We start from the raw sequence: 22,564 nt of genomic DNA on the forward strand, positions 1-22,564 counted from the left end.
AACGGGCGATCAAAACATCGGATCTACCCCAAATGTTATCAATAAAAACGTCAGCCCGGCGCGCAAAAAATAAGCCATCAACCAGCCCCAGATCACGAAAAATGGAGACGCTACAGGTCTCGGAAAATGGCGCTATTTTTTTATTTATTTTTTTACCAAATTTTGGAATTTTTTTTCACCACTTAAATATAAAAGAACCTATACATGTTTGGTGTCTATGAACTCGTAATGACCTGTAGAATAAGAAAGGCAGGTCAGTTTTAGCATTCAGTGAACGTGGTAAAAAAAATAAATAAAAAACAACTGTGGTATTGCACTTTTTTTGCAATTTTACCGCACTTGGAATTTTTTTCCCGTTTTCCCGTACAGGATATGGTAAAACTAGTAATGGCGTTGAAAAGTACAACTCGTCCCGCAAAAAATAAGCCCTCACATGGCCATATTGACCAAAAAATAAAAACGCTATGGCTCTGGGAACAAGGGGAGCAAAAACGAAAATGCAAAAACGAAAAATGCTCCGGGGCTTAAGGGGTTAAGCGATTCAATGTGCGGATGATACCCGGGTCTGGAGAAGAGGAGACTTTCCTCCAGACCCGGGTACCATAGTACCTGTAAAAAAAAAGAATTAAAATAAAAAATATACATTATACTCACCTTCTGATGGCCCTCGATCTCCATAGCGATGCGTCCTGGCTCCCCGGCAGCTCGCGATGGTCTAAAAGGACCTGCCATGACGTTATTTAGTCATGTGACGGGTCACGCAACCGCTGACGTTGGCGGTTGCGTGACCTGTCACATGACTAAATGACGTCATGGAAGGTCCTTTTACACAACCGCGAGACATCGGGAAGACTGGACGCATCGGATAAGGAGACCGGGGGCCATCGGAAGGTGAATATATGTTTTTTTTTTATTTTTATTCTTATTTTTAACTAACTTGGTCACACTATTTAAAATCCATGCCGGTTGCATGGATTTATATAGTGTGACCAAGTTGACAAGCACTTTCCAAGTGATGCTAAAATTACTTGGAAAGCGCTTGACAACCCGCATGCGAAATCACATGATCAAAACGCTTCACTTCCGCTTGTCCCTGGCAGCAAAAACGCTTGTAAAATCAGCATGCGTTTTTTCTGCCAGGGAGATGCAGAAACGCTCAGGAAAAATCTGGAGCATTTCTGCATCGTGGGCACTTAGCCTAAATGTACTAGCAAACCATCAGTTAGGCTATGTTCACATGTTACATTTTTGCTGCGTTTTTTCTGCAAATTTTAAGCTGCGTATTACAGTACCAGCAAAGTCTATGAGATTTCAGAAATCTCATGCACACACTGTTTTTTTTCCTGACTGATTTGGAAAACTGCTGCATTTTTGCAAACTGCAGCATGTCACTTCTTTTGGTGTTTTTTCACCCATAGAAAGCAATGGGTGAGTGAAAAAACACAGCAAAAAATCATGACATTTGTTCAGACATAAAAATCTTTTTCCACTAAATAATTTGATCAAATTGCCCTTTTTCTTTGTCTGGCATTGGTAACCTGTGTTCAAAGCAAAGCTACACTTTGGGATCCTGAAAAATGCAGCAAAAAAAGCAGCAAAACCTGCTTTTTGTAAAACAGCCTCTTTACTGCAGGTTTTGCCTACAAAAAAAACATGGGCTTTTTAGTTTAGAAAAAAAAAAATCTCAGAGGAGATCTCATTTATATGTATAAATACATGTGTGGTCAGTACAAAGGACTGGCACATGACTTATTCCTTCCAAAGACCATACTAAGGACCAGGGGGCACTCATTACGAGTGGAAGAAAAGCAATTCCAGCACCTAAATAGGAAAGGGTTCTTTACAGTTAGAGTAGTCAGACTGTGGAATGACCACACGAGGTAGTAATGGTTTCAAAAAACAGCTGGATGATTTCCTCGATACACATAACATTGTGGGTTACAGTTAAATTAGTGACAAACTGTACATTTGGTGGAGGAAGGTTGAACTTGATGGACCTAAGTATTTTTTCAACCTATGTAACAATGTAACATAACTTTACAGTTCAGTACTTAACATTAATCCAGATAGCGTTAGCAGCCAGATAGTAACATAAACGGATTACATAGGCAAAAAATACAACAGTGGGTCACAATCATGATCTTACCAAAAACACTGAATGTGTCCAACCTCAATAGAAATTGTTTTAGTATAGAAATATATAAATCAATGAGCTGGTATACCTTACAAGAAAGAGTGGAGATGAGCAAATAATGAAAGTGAAGTGTCATGTCCCACGACTTGGGAATTATACAGAATTATATGGTACTGTTACTGTTGTGTTGCTATGCAATAAGGTTTGCCTTTTAGAAGTTTGTCCTCCCTCTCTCCCTGTCTGCCTCCATGGCTCTGATGCCAGTAACCCCTCCCGTCTTCTTCCTCATTCTCAAAATGTCTGCCTTCTTTAGAACCTCATGTCTTGTTGCTCTGGTTAAGAATAGTCTTTTTTACCTTCTGCAGCTATTACGGCTACTGCTACTGTAACTGTGCATACTGCAAGAATTCAGCTGGAAATAAACCTTCTTTGGGAATCTTCATACATGCCTCTGCAGTTGAGTCAAGCTATCTGATAAAATCTCTTCATGTGAGTAATGGTACATAGAGAGAGCCAAGAAACAGACAACACTCACAGCCTAGTTAAGGAGTTAGAATTTGAAGAAAAAAATGGAGGGTGACGAATAAAAGGATGGAAAAGGAGTAGAAAGGGAAATTCATGGTATGTTTCCCGGTAATTGGCACCTCTACCACTGCTTCTAGTGTTAACACATTTGTGGCAAGTTAAGAAAAAGTAAGCACTAGTTCAGACACTACTGTCTCAAATTATCATCTATGGAGGTTCTAAGGATTCCAGGAGGCAAATTAAGATGCAGCAAAAGTGAAGAACACTTCTTATTTTCGGTCTAATGCCTCTTCAAACAAGTTTAACAATTACATTCATTTTCTGTAAAATGTAACGCAAGGCAGACATTCTGCAGTCATTTCTGTCAAATTCCATCTTCTTGCATACGACATTTCGCTCCATAAATTACACAATAGGACCCTCATCATGAGCATACAGGGCATGCCTTAAAAAAATGATTTTATTCCAAAGGTTTTAATGGATCCATGATCCTACAGCAGCCAATTTACAATAAAGTATCTGAAATAGTTGAGAGCAGTGCATTAGAAGCAGCGAGAGCTGAACATGTTTTATGTAATATGTTGCATGACTCAAGTCTAAATGGGCTACAGATCAGTCATTTTCACAGTCCACTGCCAATGTAGAGATAATCAAGTCCTTTTCACACAAGTCTTCCACTGGGAGTAAAAAGCCTGAGCCATTTCAGGGATGTGCAGAAAAGCAGAGACACACATATATTATATATGTGCAATGCATGCATTCAGAAATCAGCGATTAACAGATAATATTCTTTTCAAAGTTAGCAAAAAATGAAAGAAATTATAGCTTTTTGATTTCTGAGTAGTAAAGTTTGACAAAATTGTCATGAAAAATATCTAGAATAATTCAAGTGTTGGTCCAGTCACAATAGTTCTCACTCCCACTTGAAATTTAACCCCCCCCCCCAAACCGTCCCGTTTTCATGTCATGTAAAACAGGCCATCAGACCATATGGAAATTTTAATGAAATGTGGTGTTCCTGGATTAATAGGAGTAAAGTGTCTTATAGTTGCCTATGAAGTAGGTCATCTTCTCTCCCAGTCAGTACTCGTGAACTGCTCCTCACATCAGCCAATGTCCAAGTGCCTCGGGCTTCTTAAAGGGAAGCAATCATTAGAAAATGACCTCTTGTTTAAATCCCACTTTTGTGTTATATGGGTTTTTTTTACATGTCACAATCTGTATTGAGAATACAATAGAATTCCTGAAATGTTCACACTGGCCTTTTTTAGACTCTAACTTCCTGTTAATTCAGGAAACAACAAATGTACATTAGCCACAATGGTCAGACTTTTGCACTGAACTATGTAATGAACCTGCTGAAAACCTTTCCTGCAAGGGCATCAAGTAGGAGTCTAAAACAGCCCAAGTGGCCAGTGTGAAAATTGCAACATTACGATATATTTTTTTAAAATTAAGATCATCATATGAAAAAAAAAAATACTGTAAATTAAAAATAAATACATGTAACAAAAAAACCTGATTTAAACAATAGGTCATTTTCCGATTATAGCATCCTTTTAAAAACCATTCCCTCTTTTCTTCTCTGAACAAAAAGGTCCAGTTATCTGTAAAGTTTATTCCTTTTTTTCTATTACCAAACCAGAATGCAAATGTGGCCACATCTACAAATCTGCTGGCTGTCTTGATCTCCATCTGACTACACTTCATGACCAAACTCTCTACTTCAACTTATGCATGGCCTGACTACATCTTTGCATGCCATCTTGGTATGGCTTCCTGGTGTCTACTCTTCATCTACGCACCAGCCATTACTATCATAGAATAGTTATGGGGAAGTAAAGCGGAGATTCTCTGTGGAAAGTTCATACCTCCTTGTGGTAAGAACTTAGAATCCTTTAGACTCTGCTCCAAAGCCAAATTTGAACCAGTAGGTTGAAATATTCTGTTGGCCTCATTATATTACACTTTAAAAAATCAGTACGAAACCCCAAAGTATAATGCAAAGTGCATGCATCGTTTTAGCTGTGCTCTAATAGCATTTTGTAAGTGCAGAGCCCGCCCACTGCACTTGCAACTCATTAGCATATACTTTCAACTATGGATTTCTCTAAAATAGCTAAACTGATATCTACAAGAAAAGTAAGGATTTACTCAGAATTAGATCGCCTTTATATACAACCCCTGGCAAAAATTATGGAATCACCGGGCTCGGAGGATGTTCATTCAGTTGTTTAATGTTGTTGAAAGAATCACAGACATGGAACAAAACTAAAGTCATTTCAAATGGCAACTTTAGGGCTTTAAGAAACACTAAAAGAAATCAAGATAAAAAATGTGGTACTCAGTAAGGGTCATTTTTTTCAGACCAAGCAGAGGGAAAAAATTATGGAATCACTCAATTCTGAAGAAAAAATTATGGAATCATGAAAAACAAACACACAAAAGAACACTCCAATACATCACTAGTATTTTGTTGCACCACCTCTGGCTTTAATAACAGCTTGCAGTCTCTGAGGCATGGACTTAATGAGTGACAAACAGTACTCTTCATCAATTTGGTTCCAACTTTCTCTTATTGCTGTTGCCAGATCAGCTTTGCAGGTTGGAGCCTTGTCATGGACCATTTTCTTCAACTTCCACCAAAAATTTACAATTGGATTGAGATCCGGACTTTTTGCAGGCCATGACATTGACCTTATGTGTCTTCTTTCAAGGAATGTTTTCACAGTTTTTGCTTTATGGCAAGATGCATTACATCTTGACAAATGATGTCATCATCCCCAAACATCCTTTCAATTGATGGTATAAGAAAACTGTCCAAAATATCAATGTAAACTTGGGCATTTATTGAAGATGTAATAACAGCCATCTCCCCAGTGCCTTTACCTGACATGCAGCCCCATATAATCAGTGACTTATAAAGATGCAGTCATCTTTATAAATCTCATTGGAACGGCACCAAACAAAAGTTCCAGCATCATCACCTTGCCCAATGCAGATTCGCGATTCATCACTGAATATGACTTTCATCCAGTCATCCACGATTGCTTTCGCCTTAGCCCATTGTAACCTTGTTTTTTTCTGTTTAGGTGTTAATGATGGCTTATGTTTAGCTTTTCTGTATGTAAATCCCATTTTCTTTAGGCGGTTTCTTACAGTTCGGTCACAGACATTGACTCCAGTTTCCTCCCATTCGGTCCTCATTTGTTTTGTTGTGCATTTCCTGTTTTGGAGACATATTGCTTTAAGTTTCCGGTCTTGACGTTTTGATGTCTTCCTTGGTCTACCAGTATGTTTGCCTTTAACAACCTTCCCATGTTGTTTGTATTTGGCATTTAGACACAGTTGATTGTGAACAACCAACATCTTTAGCAACATTGCGTGATGATTTACCTTCTTTTAAGAGTTTGATAATCCTCTCCTTTGTTTCAATTGACATCTCTCGTGTTGGAGCCATGATTCATGTCAGTCCACTTGGTGCAACAGCTCTCCAAGATGTGATCACCCCTTTTTAGATGCAGAGTAATGAGGAGATCTAATTTGATGCAGGTGTTAGTTTTGGCAATGAAAATTTACAGGGTGATTCCATAATTTTTTCCTCAGAATTGAGCGATTCCAAAAATTTTTCCCTCTGCTTGGTCTGAAAAAAATTACCCTTACTGAGTACCACATTTTTTATCTTGATTTCTTTTCGTGTTTCTTAAAGCCCAAAAGTTGCCATTTCAAATGACTTTAATTTTGTGCCATGTCTGTGATCTGCTTTTTTTCAAGAACATTAAACAATTGAATGAACATCCTCCGAGCCCGGTGATTCCATAATTTTTGCCAGGGGTTGTATATGCCATACAGTACACATTAGACTAAAGTTGGCCAGAACATTCCTTTCCGTAAAGCAAGCTGTTTAGCTGACCTAGATGCATGAAGCCCCTGATATATTGCTTGGTGAGCCAGCTTATGGTTGCCAACTAGGAATCATAGTATTCTGTGGTGCCAAAGTCTCTGAGCAAATGCACTGGGTTGTCCAATTAAGACAACTCGTTTGAGAGTTTGCTATGGGTTCTTGTATCTCACTGGATGGTCCTGTGTCCCAATGCAAAATATGTAACAGCCCCTTCATCTACCATGAGCTATTTATAATCCGGGTGCCTTCTTTGGTGCACAGGGGCCTTCAGGCCTGACAGGTGCCAAGTCCCTGGTGCAACACCTACATCTGCACCCCACAAAGCTACACCCTGCACTTACTGTATTTAACAGGGGATTGTTCCCATAATAGTATATATCCTCTAGATCAGATGTCAAACGCAAACACACAGAGGGCCAAAATGAAATACTTGGCCAACATCGCAAGCCAACCAGTATACAGTATAATGGGCCCCACAAAGTCCTCTATACAGAATAATGGCCCCACATAGTCCTCCATACAGAATAATGAGTCCCACATAGTCCTCCATACAGAATAATGGGCCCCACACAGTCCTCCCTACAGAATAATGGGCCCCACATAGTCCTCCCTACAGAATAATGGGCCCCACATAGTCCTCCCTACAGAATAATGGGCCCCACATAGTCCTCCCTACAGAATAATGGGCCCCACATAGTCCTCCCTACAGAATAATGGGCCCCACATAGTCCTCCCTACAGAATAATGGGCCCCACATAGTCCTCCCTACAGAATAATGGGCCCCACATAGTCCTCCCTACAGAATAATGGGCCCCACATAGTCCTCCCTACAGAATAATGGGCCCCACATAGTCCTCCCTACAGAATAATGGGCCCCACATAGTCCTCCCTACAGAATAATGGGCCCCACATAGTCCTCCCTACAGAATAATGGGCCCCACATAGTCCTCCCTACAGAATAATGGGCCCCACATAGTCCTCCCTACAGAATAATGGGCCCCACATAGTCCTCCCTACAGAATAATGGGCCCCACATAGTCCTCCCTACAGAATAATGGGCCCCACATAGTCCTCCCTACAGAATAATGGGCCCACATAGTACTCCATACAGAATAATGGGCCCCACATAGTCCTCCATACAGAATAATGGGCCCCACATAGTCCTCCATATAGAATAATGGGCCCCACATAGTCCTCCATACAGAATAATGGGCCCCACATAGTCCTCCCTACAGAATAATGGCCCCACATAGTCCTCCATACAGAATAATGGGCCCCACATAGTCCTCCATACAGAATAATGGGCCCCTCTGGTGTAGAGGGCCAAATAAAACCATTCTGCGGGCCAGATTTGTCCCACGGGCCGGAGTTTTACACTTGTAATCTAGATGAAGTCTGACTGAAGCACAAAAAAAACAATTCTGAACATTAAGCCTAAACATACAGTACAATATGAATTCTTACTTTCATGAAGAAAAATGAAATCTAATTACTTATATTTTATTATGGATCATCTTTTTCTGGATACAACATCAATGCTTATGTATTATTGAGAAGCAGCTGCCCTTGAATAACCTCAGCCCTTTTTACAGGTAATTTAAAAATAAAATGCATTTTCTAGTAGGGTCATATTTTTTAAAGACAGATCCCTTGAAACGATGGTCACTGTAGAGCATCTCAGGCGAGACACATTCTTGGGACATGTCCAATTGTCCTTGACTTCGGAAGTTTGATATTATTACAGATATGCAATTACTCTTCATTATTCTTCATTAAAAAGGTCTCGGTGCTGCAATGCCATACCGAGCATTGGATGAACTTTTACCTCCCATTTTCCTAGCAACAGAATGAAAGAATGGTGGGGGCAGAAAATATTTAACTGAGCCCAAGACAGATTAATAGACAAAGAGAAATCAAGCGTTTGCTCCTGTTTCATTAAATCCTCCCAGCCTCCTCCATTTGTAGGAGCATGGGCCTGAGCCAGCAATCAAAATAACATGTCTTGAGCGGCTTGCTGAATGCAAATGATACCATCGACATTCCAGATTAACACTTTGGTTGCAAGAAAGCATTTTAGACCAATGAGCTACAGACTAGTTCCAAAGCCGTCTTTGCTCACAGACCGTGATTATGTAAGGCAGAATACACAGCCCGGCAGCATTTTACTTAGCAGCTGACAGTAAAGGCACAGAATTCAGATTAGAGCGGCCCTTCTTACCAGCGAGGTGGTCACAGCAGAGCACAATCACCTGAACAACTCGCTTACGGCAGTAATGCACATAGGAAGGCCTAGTCTTTGGGTCGCTCTTAGAATTCATTCAGATGACAGTCATTTTTCTTGTGCGCAAAAAAACTGTCCGATTTTCATTAATGTTCTTGGTCAGATTTTCAGCTTCCCCTATTCACTACAATGTTAAAAACAAACGGCCTACGGGTGACATCTGTGTGCTGACCGTAATTTTCACTGACCGATAGACTTGTATGGGTTATTTTGATCTTCTATTCAAATCAAAAAAAGACATGTCTCCGATAATTTATTTTGCATACACTTGGTCCGCAAAAAACCACGGACATTTGAACAGCTCAATAGATTATAATGGGTACATGATATATCCATGAAAAACGCTAAAATAGCACGTACATGATTCATGGATGTCTAAATGAGGCCTTAAGTAGATCTAGACAGACAGTCTCTAGACCCTGGAGTTAGTTCTTCTACATATACACAAGCCTGAGGTTGTGTTCACACGAGCAAAGATTCGTTTCTCCGATAGAGATTATGGTAATGACACTCTGCTCAAACCCTGATCGGAGCTTGTTAAGTGTCAGCTTAGTGCAATCCGATTGATGAGAGAAGACGAAGAACTTAATTCCTGCATCTTCTCCATTGTCTGTGTTCCCGGAAATTAGACTGCACTCAGATGACATCTAAGTGCAGTCTGATGTTTTACACAAATCAATAGAAGTGAATGGGATCGTGCCACTCGATTTGCGGAGCCACTTGCAGCATGCTGCAATTTTTTTCCACTGACAGATTTGGTCTGTGAAAATAAAGCAGATCTGCACAGCCCCATTAGATAACATTGGACCGAGTGCTATCCGACTTTATTAGATAGCAGTCGTCCGAATTATATGCAAAAAAAACACTAGCAGGCCCCCTTTGCTATTGTGGGGTCGACCTGGTTTCCATTATAGTATTCCTTTTATCAGGGGAACAATACTAGTGACTGTAAGATGGCATCCTGTAAGACCTTCGTTGTGTATCTCTTGGATATTGAAGTTGGCCATGAACTTCAGATAGGACCACATACACATAGGAAGGCTGAACATGCTGATATTGGCAGGACCAGCCTACCATCTAATAGGAATGAGGGAGTCCTGACTTTCCCACAGTGGCAGATGCAGGGGATGAAAGATCAAGCTGCTGCATTTCAACGCTTTTTATTCACAGGGCAAAGCCAAGCTCGCATGTGTATAAGAGAGCGAGGAGTCAGAAGCAATAGCTGTCAATGTCCTGAGTGTATGGGAAACCTGAAAGGTCCAGACTGAACTGTTTTTCCCAAAAACACACGTTTGGATTGGTCAAGCATATTTATTACAACAGGGGGCAGAAGAGAAGCCACTACAGGCAGCCATAGCCATGAAGGACAACCAAGCCACTGACCAATTGTACCATCACAGATTAGACGTTATGGGATGGCCTAGTGTCCATCAGCATTGCTAATGTGATTTTATACAACTACATATAATAAGGAATGTATTCACTGGCTGAGAAATAATGCAGACAGATTATTTTATCCAAAGTCCAGACATCTTCTCATCATTAATGTAATCCACGGCTGACAAATGCGTCGTGCCACCAGATCATGCTAATGGAAGCCGAGCTGAATGTGAGTGCCGCTGCTCAGACGTTCTTCCCTCTTCCAAGTACATTTGCCTTTTGTTTGCAGGAAAATAGAAGGCACAAGCTCTTAATATGATGGAGAGCAAGTAGCTGATCTGTGAGAGCTCAGCCGTGGTCAGGAGCTATTTAGACTTTCTCAAAAGATGCTCTTCTGCCATTGTTATCCCTGGGTCTCATGTTTACAGAAGAAGCTATTTTTTCCATTCAGATATAGCCCCAATTTAACATGCTGCCAACCATCCAATTATTCATATTCAGGAGAAACGACAACCACTTCCCCCTCCCTCACTTTTCTTTTGGAGCTGTGTGCTTTTCTTCCTAAATGTAATTAATGAGGCTCATCGCACATCCAGTAGCAGTAAACTCAAAGCACCAGCTATCCTCATTGACATGTTAATGGGAGGGTCACCAGTACCCGACCTTCTCCCCGGGATGTTTATATACAACCAAATCAGCCAATAAAATGCTATACATCCCAGCTAGAAAGGCAGCGTGCAGCAGTCGGCAATGCATAGAATATTTTCCTTACAAAATGTTGCCCTTTTCAAGCTGGATTAACCCCTATTCCGAGATGCATTTGTAATGGGCTGGTTAAGTGGGATTATAGGACATTACACTGTTTAGCAAAGCGCTCTGTCAGGGTCGGAGGGTACGTTCATACTTACTGGAAATTTTTCTGCCAGAAATTTTGCTTTGAAATCACAAAAAAAATGCATTACTTACATTGAAAGCCCATTCGCTGGCATTGAAGTGTACTTTACCTCAAAGTTTCACAGTGGGATCCACAATAAAATATGGAACAAATTCACCATCAGAACTGTCTGGCCCACACGGTAAGTAAAGGCATTCTGATTTTTAAAGGGAATCTGACAGGAAGTTTTTACCCATGGAAGTAGTATGTTGGGATAGACTCTTGTTCCTCAATAAAAATGACACCTTTTGTGTAGAGATCTGATGTGCCAGTCATGAGAAATCTAATACAAAAGCCACATGCAAATCAGGCTGGAAGTGGACTGGGGGTGTGGAAGAAGCAATCCAAGCACAATGACACGCCCCCAGTGCACTTCAATCCTGATTGGCATAAGGCTTCTACAGTAGATTTGTTATGACTGACACATCAGATCTCTACACATTTATTGGGGAACAATCAGTACTAACCAATGCATGTCTTCTGTTGAAGAGGGACATGCATAAAGTTTGCGGGCGGCATCTGATTGGTCAGTGCCTTCCAGGCAAGTCCAGTAATAGAAGTACCATGACATATAATGTTATCAGTTGGTACAGCATATGTATACACAAACAAAAATCAAGTGGACGGCGGCTGGAAGGTAAGAACAGCCTTAGGACACACTCTGAGCGGCTTATTAAAAAAGCATAAACAGTGAAAACTCGATGTAAGCATTCAGTAGTCATAACACAACTACATCATTTACAGCTAACCTTTAAATGGATTGTTTGGACACAGGTATTGATGAGCTCTATCCACTGGGTAGCAGATTAGTGGGAGTCCGAGACCCAGAAAGCCCACCGGTCAGCTGTTGTGGTGCAGTGGCTGCCAAGTGTAAACACTTTGACCTAGCTGCTGATACTGTAGAACAGCTCATATTCCTTTAACAGAGTATTGCCATCTCCAAGATTCTATCCCAATATGTAGCAGGTGTAATAATAATAATAATAATAATAATAATAATAATATTAGCAAATACCTCCAATTAGAAATGTAGTATAGTTCTTCTAATAAGCTAAGTCGCTTACCCCATGTGCAGGGCATCACAGTAGCTTAGATATCTATGGTTACGACCACTAACAGCTAACTATATCAGTGGTCATAACCATGACTACCTAAGCTACTACAATGTCCTGTACATGGGGTAAATGGAATAGCTTATCAGAAGAACTATACTACAATTCTAAGTGGAGGCATTTGTTAATATTATTATTATTACACCTACTACACATTGGGACAGGATCTTGGAGATTGGAATACCCCTTAAAATCCAGCAGCATCCAGAGCAAATAACAGCTCCACTGATCTGAAATTGATTACCTATCTTAACCCCTTTAAGTTAAAAAAAGAAGAAGTTCCAAATGGGTAAAATATCTGCAATGTATCCATCAATCAGATTTTGAAGACAATGATCAGTTCATCATTGTTGGACAAAAGGTCAACTGACTGCATACTGACATACGATGGAAGAGCTAAGAGCTAAAAGTAGATCATCCACCCACCACTGGCCATTAACTCCCCTTAACTTGACTAATATACATATTTCTGAATTAAAGCCCAGTGGCCAATGTGAAAGTTACTAATTTTGTTTTCCCAAAAAAATCATGATAAATAAAAAAATATTGGCAAAGTAAAAAAAAAAAAATAATACTCATAACACAAAAACTTCATTTAAACAACAGGTAATTTTTTGATTACACGTTCCCATTTAAAGGCTGCAGCCATCATGTGACGCCCTCTGCTGGAAATAGATGCAGGCAGTCTATTGGGAGACACCGCTGCAAGAGTGGATGAGCGGCACTTCTCAGAGAGGCGAGTACAGTTTTGTTTTGTTTTTTACCCCTTTAAGAAATAACAGAGGACAATGCGCTGGATTCACTCTCATCATACACTATCTGCACCGGTGACCATCAATCCCACACCATCAATACACCCAGGGCATGTGGAACTCAAATGACTAGGCAGAGAGGGGAGCGGAAAATACATTTTTGTCTTTAGTGTGAACACTTATTTCGATGTCAATAGGAACCCAGATGTTGTTGATGTCATCCTTTAGGTAAAATGATTTTATTGTTCAGCTGCCACAAGTAACAATTTACATTAATGATGCCTTGTTAGACCTTCTGGATGCACTTTGTAAAACAGCCAACCCTAGAACTGTAAAGACTGGAATATTTCACTAGAGACTTTAGTCCACACTCAACCCTGAGTGCTACCTGCATGGATTCACTCATGGCCATTCATACATAGTAAGGACCCACCTCTATCTCTACCATCATAGTAAGGAATGAAAGGAGAACTGTTGTCTGTATGTCATTGGGGAAGGGTAGGAGAAGCCAGGACTGATTGCCATATAGCCACAGACTTGAAGGCTCTGTGCTCGGCTGGTTGACAGAGAATTGTGGGCCTCAAGAGCTAACAGGGCAGATGAAAGGCCGTCATACTTAATAGACTGAAGCCGTCTCAACCTGCCGATAGCAAGGTCATCTCGCCAACAGTCCAATGTGTATGGGTCCTCCCAACTGTTCACTGACAAATAATTTAAGGGAGAGAAGGACCCAGCTTGTTGCATTTCCAATGTCCGATCATTTTCCTGAGATAAGCCACTGGCAGAGTATGGCATCGGCACCCTCATAGAGATCACAAGGGCGGACGGCCAAGCTGAGAATTCCGGTGTATGGGGGAGTCAAGAGAGATAGCTTTCTGCTAAATGAAAGCTATCCAATGTGTAGATGGCCTTAAAGCTTTTTTTTTTCTGGGCAGCTTTAGGTAGGAGATGTCTGGAGCACGCATTGCTGAGCTTATTACAGAAGTACTGCACTCACTTACTACATATAAGGATGCAGAGGTACAGGGGGCCTCAGTCACGGCTTCTATCTATATACTATAAGAAAGACTTTTGTACCTGGCAAATGTGAGCAGAGCAGACAGGGTTGTTTGTGGTGGTCATGATGTTCATGTTGGATTTGGGTAGAAAAAAAAAGAATACAAGCTCCAAGTCAAGCTGGACATGTATATAAGTATTAGAGGCCACTAATTATTTTTGAGGTCAGTAAATACAGAACAGCAGGACAAATATGTATCTTTCCTACGGTTTTGTTTCCCCTCAGGTCTAAGAATCGGAGCACACAGCGAGAGTTTTAAAGAAGATAAATTGCTGGCAACCTCAATAGTGACCTGGGGTTACTCGCAATCACTGTCTATCTGATAAAAAACAATATCATGTTCCCTATCTCTATCCTCTCTCATTATCTTCAAGACTCAGCTACATAGCAGGAAAAGAAATAGGATTTCCTACTAAGGACCCATGCGTACAGGAGGAGCTGTCAGTATGTAGTATTAGATGACTAGGTGCAGACCTGATCAGGATTTTATATTCAGGTGCATGATGCCAATGAGCAATGAAATCAGTATATACTATTCATAGAACCACACCTCGGGAGACGCAGGCTTCCTGTCAAGAACATACCGCCGCATTCCTTTCCATATATTTATGTGTTTCCTGCAGTCAAAACTCTACATACACTTTCAAAGACTTCATCTGGTATCTTCTGGGACAAGTCCACAGACTGAATTCTACAGGCAACCCCTTTGGGATCAAATAAACTTGCCCGCAAGTAGGGGGTTAGTCTACATTTGAAAAATAATCTACTATTTGGCTACAGCCATACACATGAGTTGGACATGTCGAGCTCTATAACACATTCAATCTAAACGCAATTTACATAGCTTTAAAACACCATAAACACAGTGAGGGAAAGGATGGTATGAAATCAGCATTTGCATCATGCCTTGTTAGTATTTGTGCTCCTACCTGGCTGTGACCCGGCAGAGATCCATAGGCCATTTGTTGATTTAGAAGTCCTTTCTGCTTCATAATAAGTAGTCGCTTTTGCTCCTCACTCAAATGGCTCATCTGGGGCGGCATTGGAGGTTGCTGCTGCTGCTGTTGCATGTATGGTAGCATGGCATTTTTGTTTTGGTTGGCAATTGGAGGAGTCATTCTCTGACTCATATCCGCACTAAAGTGTGACAGTGGTTTAGTATTTCCATAATTGAGCATGTTGGGCGTTTTGCTGATAGAGTTGGAATTTAAATTGCTTGTCTGCTGGTTTATCATGTTCATGTGGCTTTGAGGGAGGTAGTTGTTCATTGTGGTTTTCGGGGGATTATTTGCCATTGCAGGTACAATAGAATTTTGGTTGTTGAAAGCTTGGGGATACATCATTGGACTATTTGGCTTTTCAGTACCAAAGGCTCCGCCATATGGGCTAGATGGTGGTCCCACAGGTGACCAACTGGAAGGCTGGTTTGTATGTGGCTGCTGCTGTTGTTGGTGTTGCTGCTTTTGTTGTATGATTTTCACTCGTTGCTGTTGTTGAGCTGCCATTTGTTTGAGCTGCTCAGCTGGAGACAAGTCAGCACTTGGGAGGTTAACAGACCCACTTCCAGAACTAGATGTTGGAGTCATGACATATCCATTGCCAGATCTTGTTGAGGTTTGACCAGGCGTGTGCGGTGGATTAGGAGTTTGTGGGGATTGGACAATACAACTTGCTGGTGATCCCGCAAGCATTAATGTAGATGGAGCACTGGAGTTTGATGGTATACTGGAAACCGATGATACATTAGAAAAAGAAGGACCAGATGAGGATGGACGAACTTGAGGAGAGCCCATAGAGACATGAGGGAATGGAGAGTGGGATGGATCACTCTTTACACTGGCACTTTCTTGAGGAAGGGGTGTTTGGGCTGTTGGTCTGGAAAAATCTAGCTCCTTCTTTTCCTCAAAGTCCTCGTTGAATAAGTCCTGTATGTCATCCTCGGGTACAGTATTAGCAAGCTCATCAATCAACTCCTGCCATTCCTGATCATTCAAATTTATGTCAGAGAAGAGTTTATTTTGGTTGGAAAGAGAAGTATCAGACGTGTCGATGACTGAAGCATCATCTAGTGGCTCTTGCTTCATTTCCTTATTTAGGATGTTAAAACTCTCCTCGAGTTCACTCGCATTAGACCCATTTACTGCTAGCTTTACATCCGGCTGGCCACCATTCTTATTTATGTCTTCTAATCCTCCCGAATGTGTTACATTATTTGTCACAGGCAGATGTGGCTTTATATCGAGCTGGTGAAGAGGTGACACAGAAGGCAGTGGTATATTTGACAGATTATTAAGAGGGTCCATGCCTGGCATCTCTTTCCTTCGTCGTTTAGCAGAGGGTGAAAACCTCCCATCACAGATGCCATTCTGCTGCTCTCCGTTAAGTGGTGAACGAGCACCTTCTAACTTCTTCTGCACAGCCTCTTGAAGCTAAGAAGAAAGGAGAAAACGTAAATGAGTACGTGTGAAATTAGATATTTAAATTTTTAAAATAGCGGTGCACATCCTATCATATCGTCAAACTAATTTGTTTCCTTAAGTTTCAACATATTCCCACAAAATAGAGGTGTTTTAACCCAATCGGAGACTATTTATTTTTTAATTATCCTGAGAATTTAAGAATGTCAAGTTATGGTGTCAAATTCAAACTTTCAAAAGCAAAAAGTACCAAGAAATTAACTAAAAGTGTTCAACATTGGTTGTGATCCCATGGCAGAAATTGTTGATAAAAAAAAATCCTCCAAAAAACCTGAGGACCTTGATGTGTGTATCGTCTCCCAACGCAAACAGTGTAGCAGTACAAATAAAACCCGTCCATGACATTTGCCTTTGTTACACCTCTTTAATGTTTGAAGTGTTTTCAAGACACTCCTAAAATCAAAGACTTATCCTGACTTAGACCAGAGTGCCATCACAGGCGGTGCAGCTGATCCACACGGGCATGTAAAATCAGCACAACTGACACGGTCTCTTGTCAGGGCCTGTTACACCCAAGCGTTGAGGGACCTAAAGAAGGTGAGGCTTCTTGCTTCCAGCAGATCAAAGACTGCATAGATCCACAGCACTGACATCACGTCCATGTCCCACAGCAGCTGTGGTCTGCACAGGAAGATAAAATGATTTTCACAACTTGCTGTATACGTATCAAAGATAGTTTTGACATTGAAAAAAAAAAAGAGGAAATGGAAATGGTCACATAAATGTCAAAAAGGCAATAGATAGGACTAGCTTGCTGTGAAAAAGAATAGAGGGAATTTACGAGAGTTTTATACCCCAGTGTTAAACAAAAGCCTGCTGGATCAAGATGCGCCAAAATTATTACAGAGACTGCGCTGCTTAAAAAATGTGCTGCATCTAAGATTGTCCAAGTCCAACCAGCTAAATAGATGGTATAGATTTCTACTGAACCTCACAGTAGAATTTCCAACAATTTCTGGAATGTTTGTTTTTAGCTATTTTAGTTGGCGGAAAGTTGGAAAAAAAAGTTGCACATTTTTGGGCAAAAGGTTCAAAAATTAGCAACTTTTGTATGCAAGAAAACTGGTGGAAATGGTTTGACAACTCCTCTGCCATTATGTCCCGTTCAACCCGCAACCCCTCCCCCCAAAAATAAAGCATTATCGTGTGTAGCAACACTGATGATCCTGACTATCTATCTGATAGCAATCAAAGGTAAAAAATAAACAACTTTTAATATCAACATGGATTATTCTTATCTTTCTATCCGTCTATCATCTATCTGATAATTAAGCCAATTTAAACAAGTATAGAGAATAAAAACAAAGAGTCTTTGAGAAATGATCTGTGAAACTGTTAAATAAGAGCTTGAAATGAAGCGTTACATTTAGAAATGCAGCAGCCTTTGCATAAACACAAGTGGTACTCGAGGTTTTATGCGCCTGGAGGAGCAGCTCTGCTCTAAACCACCAGCAGCAATTCATTCCTCCAAAGAGATTAAGCCAAGGTGCTGTTGTTATGGTAACAGTCTTCGCCTATCACGATCTCTCTTTGCTGGGCTTCGATAACCTATTCACTGCCAGCGCCACCTACAATACACGAGCACAGGGCTAGCAGGTCTGAGGCAGGTAGAAGAGATGGAAGGGTAGAAGCTTCCAGGATGAGCAATCATTTCATACAAAATGTCCTCTTCACAAGCAAAAGCTTCATGATAATGTAGTCAATTAAAAGGTGTCACCAGTACATAGGTGAGTGCTGTAGTCACATGTGACAATTGGCTCCTGTCTAAGCAGCTTGAACAGAGGAGAAGGACCTAAGAATTCGACGGGAGTATACCTTTATTGGGCTTAGCCTCTAAAGGACTTATCCAGGACTATTACATTTTTTACTCCAGGCCTAAGAGGTAACAGGCAGGTAGTTGTTGTACCCAGCGCCGATTTCTGACCGTTCCTGCCGGCAATTCAGCGGTTTCCGCTGACGCCACGTTGACAGAGCAGCGGCTTCTTTTCCGCTCCGCTGACAGGGCGTGACTGCCAACTTCATGCTGATTGACAGCCGGCTCCCCGTCAGCAGAGCGTTCAGTGACCACTCTGACCGGCGCCGAATGACAGGCAGGTAGGCCTGTAGTAAAAAAAAATCTTATGGCCTCATTCAGACATCCGTGATTTTTCTCGTTTGTAAAAACAGTACCGTTGTTCATCAGAGTTTTGGATCCAATTTCCATCAGTGTTTGGTCAGTTTCATCTGTAATTTTTCCTGTATGGCAAAGCTTCTCCTAATCATTACAATGCTATCACTGACAGCACACAAACTGCACACCGATGTCATCTGTGACCCGTTTGTGATTTTCACAAACCCACAGACAATTTTAATCCGTGACTCGAATCAAAAACAGATATTTGATGATTTTTTTTTGAGACAAGCAGACAGGAAAAAAAACAGGCTTGTGAACAGGTCCATAGATTGTAATGGATACGTGAAAATCACGGATAGAATGTGCATGTGATATATGGAGCTGTGAATGACGCCTTATGGTCTTTCCTAATTTTAGTTTCATTCTTATTAACTAATAATTTTCTGCATTTATGCATTACTATATGCTGAAAAATCTATATTCACAACACATTACTTGTTGAATGTAAGCATGCAGGTTTGGATCAGGTGAACATGCTTTTCTATTAGAATGGGTAAATGAGGAGAAACAGGTGTCGTTTATCTTGAGGACATGGAGTTAGGCAGGATAAAATACAACATGGTGACTTCTTGCTTCCGTTACAGCAGATATGGGGGAGAGGTGAGCTGTGCTTAAGTACATCAGATTGTTTGAGTAGACCAGGGGTCCACAAACTACGGCCCGCGGGCCACATGCAGCCCGCCAGGCTATGGGCGGAGGAGAGGGGAGCGGTGTCAGCGCCCGCCCTTCTCCCCCGCTTGCTCAGGGCCCCGGCAGGCGGATACTTACCTCTCCCCGTGCCTCCGCAGATCCGCTGTCTTCCGTGCTCTGCGCTTCCTGTGAGGTCTCAGGTCAGAGGGCGCGGTGACGTCTTTACACCGCGCCCTCCCGAGTGCCAGCACAGGAAGCGCAGAGCGGGACAACGCAGCCACGACGCTGGAGTCCAGACAAGAGCAGCGGCAGCAAGTGAGAAGAGAGGTGAGTATTGTGTTTTTTGTTTTTTTTTAATGTATGGAGGCATAGGTCACTATATGGGGGGGGGTGACATCCTGCAAGGGGTATAATATGAGGGGTGACATCCTGCATGGGGTATAATATGGGGGGTGACATCCCGCATGGGGTATAATATGGGGGGTGACATCCCACATGGGGTATAATATGGGGGGTGACATCCCGCATGGGGTATAATATGGGGGGTGACATCCCGCATGGGGTATAATATGGGGGGTGACATCCCGCATGGGGCATAATATGGGGGGGGTGACATGCTGCATGGGGCATAATATGGGGGGGTGACATGCTGCATGGGGCATAATATGGGGGGGTGACATCCTGCATGGGGCATTACATGGGGGGGGTGACATGCTGCATGGGGCATTACATGGGGGGGTGACATGCTGCATGGGGCATTACATGGGGGGGGTGACATGCTGCATGGGGCATTACATGGGGGGGTGACATGCTGCATGGGGCATTACATGGGGGGGTGACATGCTGCATGGGGCATTACATGGGGGGGTGACATGCTGCATGGGGCATTACATGGGGGGGTGACATGCTGCATGGGGCATTACATGGGGGGGTGACATGCTGCATGGGGCATTACATGGGGGGGTGACATGCTGCATGGGGCATTACATGGGGGGGTGACATGCTGCATGGGGCACTATATGGGGGGGTGACATGCTGCATGGGGCACTATATGGGGGGGTGACATGCTGCATAGGGCACTATATGGGGGGGTGACATGCTGCATGGGGCACTATATGGGGGGGTGACATGCTGCATGGGGCACTATATGGGGGGGTGACATGCTGCATGGGGCACTATATGGGGGGGTGACATGCTGCATGGGGCACTATATGTGGGGGTGACATGCTGCATGGGGCACTATATGGGGGGGTGACATGCTGCATGGGGCACTATATGGGGGGGTGACATGCTGCATGGGGCATTATATGGGGGGGTGACATGCTGCATGGGGCATTAAATGGGGGGGTGACATGCTGCATGGGGCATTATATGGGGGGTGACATGCTGCATTATATGGGGGGGTGACAAGCTGCATGGGGCATTATAAAGACAAGGGAGTGATATCATGCATGGGGCATTATATGGGGGGTGACATCCTGCATGGGGTATAATATGGGGGGTGACATCCTGCATGGGGTATAATATGGGGGGTGACATCCTGCATGGGGTATAATATGGGGGGTGACATCCTGCATGGGGTATAATATGGGGGGGGTGACATGCTACATGGTGCATAATATGGGGGGGTGACATCCTGCATGTGGCATTATATGGGGGGGTGACATCCTGCATGTGGCATTATATGGGGGGGTGACATGCTGCATGGGGCATTACATGGGGGGTGACATGCTGCATGGGGCACTATATGGGGGGGGTGACATGCTGCATGGGGCATTATAAAGACATGGGAGTGATATCCTGCATGGGGCATTATATGGGGGGGTGACATGCTGCATGGGGCATTATATGGGGGGGTGACATGCTGCATGGGGCATTATATGGGGGTGACATGCTGCATTATATGGGGGGGTGACATGCTGCATGGGGCATTATAAAGACAGGGGAGTGATATCATGCATGGGGCATTATATGGGGGAGTGATATCCTGCATGGGGCATTATATGGGGGGGTGACATCCTGCATGGGGCATTATATGGGGGGGGTGACATCCTGCATGGGGCATTATATGGGGGGGGGGTGACATCCTGCATGGGGCATTATATGGGGGGGTGACATCCTGCATGGGGCATTATATGGGGGGTGACATCCTGCATGGGGCATTATATGGGGGGTGACATACTGCATGGGGCATTATAAAGACAGGGGAGTGATATCATGCATGGGGCATTATATGGGGGAGTGACATCCGTCATGGGGCATTATATGGGGGGGTGACATGCTGCATGGGGCATTATATGGGGGGGTGACATGCTGCATGGGGCATTATATGGGGGGGTGACATGCTGCATGGGGCATTATATGGGGGGGTGACATGCTGCATGGGGCATTATATGGGGGGGTGACATGCTGCATGGGGCATTATATGGGGGGGGTGACATGCTGCATGGGGCATTATATGGGGGGGGTGACATGCTGCATGGGGCATTATATGGGGGGGTGACATGCTGCATGGGGCATTATATGGGGGGGTGACATCCTGCATGGGGCATTATATGGGGGGTGACATCCTGCATGGGGCATGATATGGGGGGGAAAGGGACATCCTGCATGGGGCATTATAAAGACAGGGGAGTGATATCTTGCATGGGGCATTATATGGTGTGAGAAAGGGACATCCTGCATGGGGCATTATATGGGGGGTGGCATCCTGCATGGGGCATTATATGGGGGGTGGCATCCAGCATGGGGCATTATAAAGGGGGAACAGCCTGCATGGGGCATTATAAGGGGGGGAACAGCCTGCATATGGCATTATAAGGGGGAAAGAGCCTGCCTATTGGGAACATTTACCTGCCTATTGGGGACATTTACCTGCCTATTGGGGACCTAGGCTGCCTATTGGGGATATTTACCTGCCTATTGGGGACCTATGCTGCCTATTGGGTACATTTACGTGCCTATTGGGAACCTATGCTGCCTATTGGGTACAGTTATCTACCTATTGAAATACCGGTTGATTTAACTTTACTTGTTCTTCATTTTAAATATTGTATTTGTTCCTGTATTGTTTTTTTTTACTTCAAAATAAGATATGTGCAGTGTGCATAGGAATTTGTTCATAGTTTTTTTTAAAAACTATATTCCGGCCCTCCAATTGTCTGAGGGACCGTGAACTGGCCCCCTGTTTAAAAAGTTTGAGGAC

At 42.8% G+C, this 22,564-nt stretch overlaps 1 protein-coding gene across 2 annotated transcripts in view; it reads right to left on the minus strand.

Moving 5' to 3' along the window:
* MAML3 (mastermind like transcriptional coactivator 3) overlaps positions 1-22,564 on the minus strand; it is a 390,697-nt gene that overhangs the window by 161,438 nt on the left and 206,695 nt on the right. For both annotated transcript variants that reach the window (XM_073641975.1, XM_073641966.1), the window contains exon 2: positions 15,009-16,508. In XM_073641975.1, coding sequence (XP_073498076.1) covers positions 15,009-16,508 — 1,500 coding nt within the window. The remainder of the gene's footprint in view (positions 1-15,008; positions 16,509-22,564) is intronic.

Source organism: Phyllobates terribilis, unplaced genomic scaffold (genome assembly GCF_046119375.1).
Source record: "Phyllobates terribilis strain yellow unplaced genomic scaffold, ASM4611937v1 Scaffold_1__5_contigs__length_1240528914, whole genome shotgun sequence".
Lineage (NCBI taxonomy): Eukaryota > Metazoa > Chordata > Amphibia > Anura > Dendrobatidae > Phyllobates > Phyllobates terribilis.